At 36.4% G+C, this 6,827-nt stretch overlaps 1 protein-coding gene across 1 annotated transcript in view; it reads left to right on the forward strand.

The window, feature by feature from the left end:
- Positions 1–6,151, forward strand: part of LOC105964427 (DNA replication factor CDC6B) — a 6,258-nt gene extending 107 nt beyond the window's left edge. The window contains exons 1-17 of the mRNA XM_012988935.2: positions 1–1,419; positions 1,646–1,751; positions 1,863–2,083; positions 2,175–2,249; positions 2,323–2,432; positions 2,613–2,719; positions 2,803–2,862; positions 3,317–3,390; positions 3,823–3,873; positions 4,039–4,088; positions 4,284–4,407; positions 4,851–4,940; positions 5,108–5,170; positions 5,257–5,352; positions 5,459–5,548; positions 5,641–5,732; positions 5,839–6,151. The exon at positions 1–1,419 is cut by the window's left edge and continues 107 nt beyond it. Coding sequence (XP_012844389.2) covers positions 1,234–1,419; positions 1,646–1,751; positions 1,863–2,083; positions 2,175–2,249; positions 2,323–2,432; positions 2,613–2,719; positions 2,803–2,862; positions 3,317–3,390; positions 3,823–3,873; positions 4,039–4,088; positions 4,284–4,407; positions 4,851–4,940; positions 5,108–5,170; positions 5,257–5,352; positions 5,459–5,548; positions 5,641–5,673 — 1,536 coding nt within the window. The 5' untranslated portion in view covers positions 1–1,233 and the 3' untranslated portion in view covers positions 5,674–5,732; positions 5,839–6,151. The remainder of the gene's footprint in view (positions 1,420–1,645; positions 1,752–1,862; positions 2,084–2,174; positions 2,250–2,322; positions 2,433–2,612; positions 2,720–2,802; positions 2,863–3,316; positions 3,391–3,822; positions 3,874–4,038; positions 4,089–4,283; positions 4,408–4,850; positions 4,941–5,107; positions 5,171–5,256; positions 5,353–5,458; positions 5,549–5,640; positions 5,733–5,838) is intronic.
- Positions 6,152–6,827: the final 676 nt, after the last annotated feature.

Genomic DNA, 6,827 nt, shown 5'->3' on the forward strand with positions numbered 1-6,827 from the left:
ATTTAATTTTTTTTTTCCGTCGGCGGGTAATTTGAGTTCCGATTAGTAACTTCCATTAGCTGACTACGTATTAGCTGATTGCAACATTAGCTGACGTCCAACTTTTTTCTTTTAACTTTTTTTTTCCCAACAACGGGACGTCGGAGCTCTAATTAGCTGACTATGCATTAGTTGAATTCGCATTAACTGACATCCGATTTTCTTTTAACTCTTTTTTTTTCGGCGGCGGGTATTTAATTTAGGGTTCCGATTAGCTGACACCCGACTGTTTAAGTGTTGACGTTAGCTAATCATAGCTCCAATTATCCGTTATGAGAGAAAAAAAAATGCATGTTAACTAATGTTGAAGTTAAAGAATAATGAGTCAACTAATTAACCGGAGATCAAACGACCCGCCGTCGGAGAAAGAAAAAAGAATATAAAAAAAAAATGTCACTAATGTTAAAGGTAACTAATGTTGAGTCAGCAAACTGGAGCTCCAACGATTCATCACAGGAAAAAAATTAAAAGAAAAAAGAAAAAAGGAACGGAATGTCAACTAATGTTGAAGTTAACTAATTATGAGACAGCTAGCCGGGGCTCCGACGACCCAGGCCACCGACGCAAAAAAAAAAATAAAAAATATTGTGTCGGACCGGACCTGATGGGAGGGGAGGGATAGGATGGGGGTGTGTTGGGCTTATCTCAAATAAAAATGTATACAACGATATTTTGAGAATTCATGTTTTTGTGGATTTGTGAGTCTATCTCAAATCTGTCCTTATTGATATATTGTTGTAATGTATATCATTTACTACTACACCAAGGCCCAAACCCCAAACCCCAAACCATAAGCCTAATCTCCAACTTTAATTTGCAGGCTCGACATAAATCTTTACCTTATTTATAATTACTGCTATTAAACCGGTTTTTGACCGGTTAGTCCGGTTTAACCAGGTCATCCCGGTTTTGTCCGGCTTTGTATGTTAGATTAAACCGGTCGGACCGGTACATATTGTGGCCGAAGTTTGAATACTTGCAACCAAACGCGCCCTTCACTACTACTCTTTCCCGCCAGCCATTGAACTCATTTCCCGCCGTCATCTGCATCCAATACACCATTAAATAGTATATGTATATGCCACAACTCAAATTCAGTATTACCCAAACCGAATTCTGAAATTCTGAAAAACAAATTCTGATATTCTTCAATTGATTCATTTCTACAGATCCTCACTGTAACCACATACAGAGATGCCGACCGTCGCCGGACGCCGCTCATCTAGGGCTGCAGATTCAACGGCTGAGATTGGAAGTGCCGCCGCCACTCCTGTAAAATACAGATTCAGATCCGATTCGAATGATTTAATCGGATCGCCGATGCGTAAATCTCCTCGACTCTGCACCCACGCCACTCCCAATAGTTCCCTGAAAGATAATGTGAGCTCCATTATTTTATTTTATCAAGCTGGTTTGAAAAGAAAAAAAAAATAATTCATCTGTTTGATTGAGCTTTTTATTTGTTGAGATTTCGTGCCCTAATGGATTTATTCTCTTTATCATTCATGATAGACTGAATTGCTTTTTGAATGGATTATTATGGTTATTATTATTTTATTGATCTTTATGATTTGGATCTACAATGAATTTTTACCCTTGACGACAGGTAATTGAGAAATGCCCGAAACCCTCGATGAATTTGTTGAGTCGATTGCCACAAGAAGAAAAACCATCTGATAATTTTGTGAAAAAGCTGACTTGGGATCCAAGTGGTAAGTGTTAATTAGAAATCGGCAATTTGCGGTTTCGATCTAGTTAAAAGAGACGCGTATTGTTTATTCGGCGTTTGGTGTTAGTTTTAATGGTTGTTTGCTTGGTGGTAGATGTGGAGCAGTTGAGAACAGTTAAGGAAGCGATACATGTATCGACGGCACCAAAGACTGTTGTATGCCGCGAACACGAGCAGAATATGATATTCGAATTCTGCAAGAATTCGATCAAGCAAGAGAAGGCCGGGAGTTTGTATGTGTGTGGTTGTCCAGGTACTGGAAAATCATTGTCAATGGAAAAAGTAAAAGATACTCTCGTAAATTGGGCCAATGAGGTACTTATCTTCGCTCCTATGAATTTGGTTGCACTTATGTTTCGTGACTAAATGATCACAAATTCATCTTTTTCGTTTCCCTGGTAATCAGGAAGGTGTACAGCTTCCAGATATGTTATCCTTCAACTGTACTTCTCTTACAAACACGAGCGAGATTTTCAGCAAGGTGCGATAATGCGGTAAATTTTTATGATTTCAATCCAGGAAGAGCGTGTATTTTAAACGTATTGTTTCTGCAGATTCTTGGACAATATAATCCACCGAAGAAGCAGAATCGTTCTTCTACGTCAGCATTGGAGCTTCTTCGTAACCTTTATTCCCAGAAGCAGTCACCTGGCACGAGGATGCTGTAAGTATCATCTTCCAAATTCCTCGTCCGTTTGGCCATGATATGGTTGCACGTCTTTATTTCTTGTCATAAATGTTTAATGTGCTTGAGTAGAGAAGCTGTCTGCTTTCTGAATTTTATTGTTTGTTATTTGTGAATATATGTTGCAGCTTTCTTAATTACTTAATAATTGGTTATCAGGTTAGTTGTCGCTGATGAGTTGGATTATTTGATCACCAGAGATCGAGCGGTGCTTCATGATCTTTTCATGCTAACAACTTTGCCATTCTCCAAGTGTGTTTTGCTTGGTATGTGAAGTGATATGTATAAGGTCAACATGTTTTACTTTCACTATGTGAGCGTTTTTAACCTTTTCGTCTCGTGTTTACAGGGATCGCTAATGCTATTGACTTAGCTGATAGGTTTATTCCGAAACTCGAATCTTTGAATTGTGAGTGCTTCTTTTCGCATCAGGTCATTTCTATTATTTGTTAATGATAATCGTGGAACATAATTTTCAACCTGATATAGCATCTGGTCTATGAATTTTTCCGTATCAAGGATTTTTCTGTAGTGCTACAAATACCAAGTTCAATGCCATTTCTTATTCAATGAGCATTTAGCATGCATTTGTGACGTGAAGATCCAATATGAAACACCAAACTCGAACCAAGATTCCTTAGATTTTGATACGTTTCTCACAACACTCAAATTTTGTAACCATATCTTTTTTAGGATGTGCTTCCTTTCAGTCTTGTCTTCACCATTTCTGTCTCATCAGAAGTATTTAGTATAATGTTCGGCATAGCTCCTCTCTTTTGTCCAATTAATATTTACAGAATCGACATAATTCTTCCAGCTTTTCTTTTTAGATATATATTTACAGATTTGCTTCTTTGTTATAGGCAAACCTATGGTCATAACATTTCGTGCTTACTCCAAGGATCAAATCGTTGCTATTCTTCAAGAAAGACTGAGTGTAAGACTTTAATCTCATGTGTATAGATAATCTTTTGCTTCCTTCTGATTGAGATCTATGATTATAAAAAATGTCCATCAATCTAACCAAGACATCAAACTAAATGTAGAAAACAGACCTTGGATCATACTTGTGGAAATTTACATACATTTACATCTGACCACCTTTTTTAACGAAGTTGATTGAAGGCATTTGTGCTCTTTTTATAACTGATGAACTTTAGACACATCCTATGTTATAAGTGTAATGCTAATGGAGTTAGTTAAAAAAGAAAAAGTAAGTAAAAGATAGGAATCATAAAATGTATAAGAATAAGCAGTGGAACTCTGTGCAAATAAGCATCTACCAGAGCATTTTTACGAGTCTCGATATTCCGAAATTCTTGAGTCGACAAATACCATAAGCATCCTAATATCACTGCAATTTCAACAGGCACTTCCTTGTACTGTCTTCCAGCCTCAAGCAGTGGAACTCTGTGCAAGGGTAAGATGAATCACCATTTTTCAAAGAGTACAAAATTATGTGGTTCTCTCAGTAATTTTATAAGAATCCTTTTGTATTTTCCTTGTTCTTTTCACTGGTTTGACTAGAATGTCAATTTGACATGTGTTGTGAATGTTCTGAAACGCCAAGCTTCTTTCGTTGCAGAGAGTAGCTGCTGCATCTGGAGACATGAGAAAGGCTCTTTCAGTTTGCAGGTTGAGATTTTTTTATTGTTATATTCACTGTTTCACATTCATATTATGATTATAGTCGACTTCAAGTCAAATCCGTTACACTATGTAATATATTTTAAGTTCTTTTGGACAATGAATGAAAAAAAATAAGACCATGTAATGCTTGTGTCCAGATTGGAATATAGTTTCAAGTTATTTTCCATGTTATTGTTTCAGGAGTGCAATCGAAATGCTAGAGGCTGAGAGGAAAGATCTTATGAGTGACTCTACGTTATCTTCATTAGACATGATTGGAGATCAACAAAAGCCTGCTCCCCTTGATATGCCGACTAATAACATGGTAAGTATCGTACGGACATTATATATCGAACTTCCATTTTTCTTTATTAGAATGTTCAATAAAATTACCGTGAAGATATTTTTCTTGATTATGCTCTTTTATTAGATGAATAAGCATATAAACTAACGTACGTATTTATACGTGGTTGGCTAATAACATCCCTACGTTCACTTGCAAGGAGAGTGAATCCGTCTTCAGAAAGAGAAAGTTCTCTTTAATTAAACCAATTATAGCAGAAACGACATGTTTTTGTGAGGGAAGGAAATCCTCTTTGTATGTAACTACTGTAAATTATAGTGGACTTGGTCCCGTTGTATGTAGACACAGGCTTGTTATTTGCCAAACCACACTAATAATCGTCTTTGTTAACAATGTGAACAACAAACATATATTTATTTTTATCTTGTTGAATTATTATCACTCAGTTTGAGAAATTGTTGCAGGTGAGAATAGATCATGTTGCTGCAGCTTTATCAAGGACCTACAAATCGTCAGTCGTCGACACTATTCAATCTCTGCCCCAACATCAGCAGGTGAGATTTACACGCAACATATCCTCGTCACATGGCGTGTTATATTAGTTTAACAATTTGATGCTCAGATAATTTCGATTTATTTCCATTTTTATTTATAATTTCACCAGTTGACATATGAATTAGGCTCGTCCGCAAGTCATTTTATGAATGTACTCTTATTTCAGATCATACTTTGCTCTGCTGTGAAACTTTTCCGAGGGGGAAAGAAGGATATAACCATCGGCGAGGTATGTTTTGCAACCAATTTTAGAACAAATATGTCAACTTTCGGACAGTGGGATTAATGAAGGACGGCATTCTTCTATTTCTACAGTTGAACAAAAGTTACATGGATGTATGTAAATCAGCTTCAATCCCTCCAGTTGTTATCTCCGAGCTGTTAAGTATGTGTCAGGTGCTAGATGACCAGGTACAAAATAGAAATATTACATTATTATTCATTAATACTAATTATTATAATCCAATTTCCAACGAAAGATTGCACGAACCTTATCCGTGTTGACATAAAATTGCAGGGAATTCTTAAACTCGGACAAGCACGAGATGATAAACTAAAAAGAGTGACGCTAAAGATAGATGGAGCAGACATTGTTTTTGCACTTCAGGTATGCAAAAATTACATGACAATCCATTTTTTATGTACATCTCTCTTGAGGAAGGTAATAATAAATTGTGATAATGTTGGAACTCGGAACAGGGAGTTCGTTTCTTCCGCAACTGTCTGGAATGATTTTCCTTAAGAAGAAGAATCATGATTCGTATCTGGTTAATTCTCAGCTACAAACCAAAGTAAGGAAATAAAAGTTAGTACAGTACATCATTTACCTTGATAGCACTCGTCGGGATTACATTAACTTAATTTGTCTCGTTGTCTTACATTTGTGAATTTGTATAGGTGAAAAGAGACCACATGGAATACTTACAATGTTCGAGTCTGTGGTCGACAAAACAGTCAATACTTCTCTCATGTAGTCATCTCAATAGTAGAGCCGAGCCAGATGCTGTGGATAATCGGACAATAAGCTCTTGCAGGAGAACGAATATGTCAACTTTCTGGCAGTGGAATACAAAAAGAAAAGGCAAACTGTATAGTTTTTCTGTCTTTAAACGGGTTGCCATTTTTATAAACGAGTATCCGACCGTATAATTTGTTTAATTATTTGATATTTCATAGATTATACTTGATTATAGTGTTATGACTTATGACTTATGACTCATGAGTTTGAAGCTAAAATACTTATTGAAGTTGAAAATTGATGAACATTATATGGAAGTGGCAATACATCATCCCTATAAATATTGTTTTATGTAATATTTTACTAATTGTAATTTAATTTCAGATGTAACTGACCGTGACCATGTAACAACTAAATTTAATTTAATTGGTAACTACTACGAGCTCATGTAGATTAATCGTATTAAAGGTCTTCATTACAATAACTAGATGGCCGCGGCTATTTCTAACACTCTAAACTCAAAAACCACGAAAACTTTATCACAAATCGACAAGACCAAATTATCATCTTCTCCATCTTTCAAAAATCACAAGAACCTTTCTCCTTCCTTCTCAATTGTTATGAACTCTTCTTCCACCAAAGCTCTCCACGTAATATTATGATAAACCTGTAAATAAATGGATGAACTTTCAGAATAACAAATGGCGACTGTTGTATTTTCTTAAGGTTTATATAAAGATTTCTCCAAGATAAACCTAAGCTATACTAACCTAAGAATTACCAGGAAATGGACAAAACATGACCCCCCCCCCCCCCTCCCTTGTCCTTTTATGCTGCCAACATGTGAAGAGAGAACGAGGGCTTGTGTGTGGCACCTCCCCATGCAGATCGGGTGAGCTTGCCCCGCTGGCCGAAACGACGTTGTTCC

The sequence above is a fragment of the Erythranthe guttata genome, chromosome 9 (assembly GCF_056151865.1).
Source record: "Erythranthe guttata isolate IM_541 chromosome 9, IM_541, whole genome shotgun sequence".
In the NCBI taxonomy this organism is placed as follows: Eukaryota; Viridiplantae; Streptophyta; class Magnoliopsida; order Lamiales; family Phrymaceae; genus Erythranthe; species Erythranthe guttata.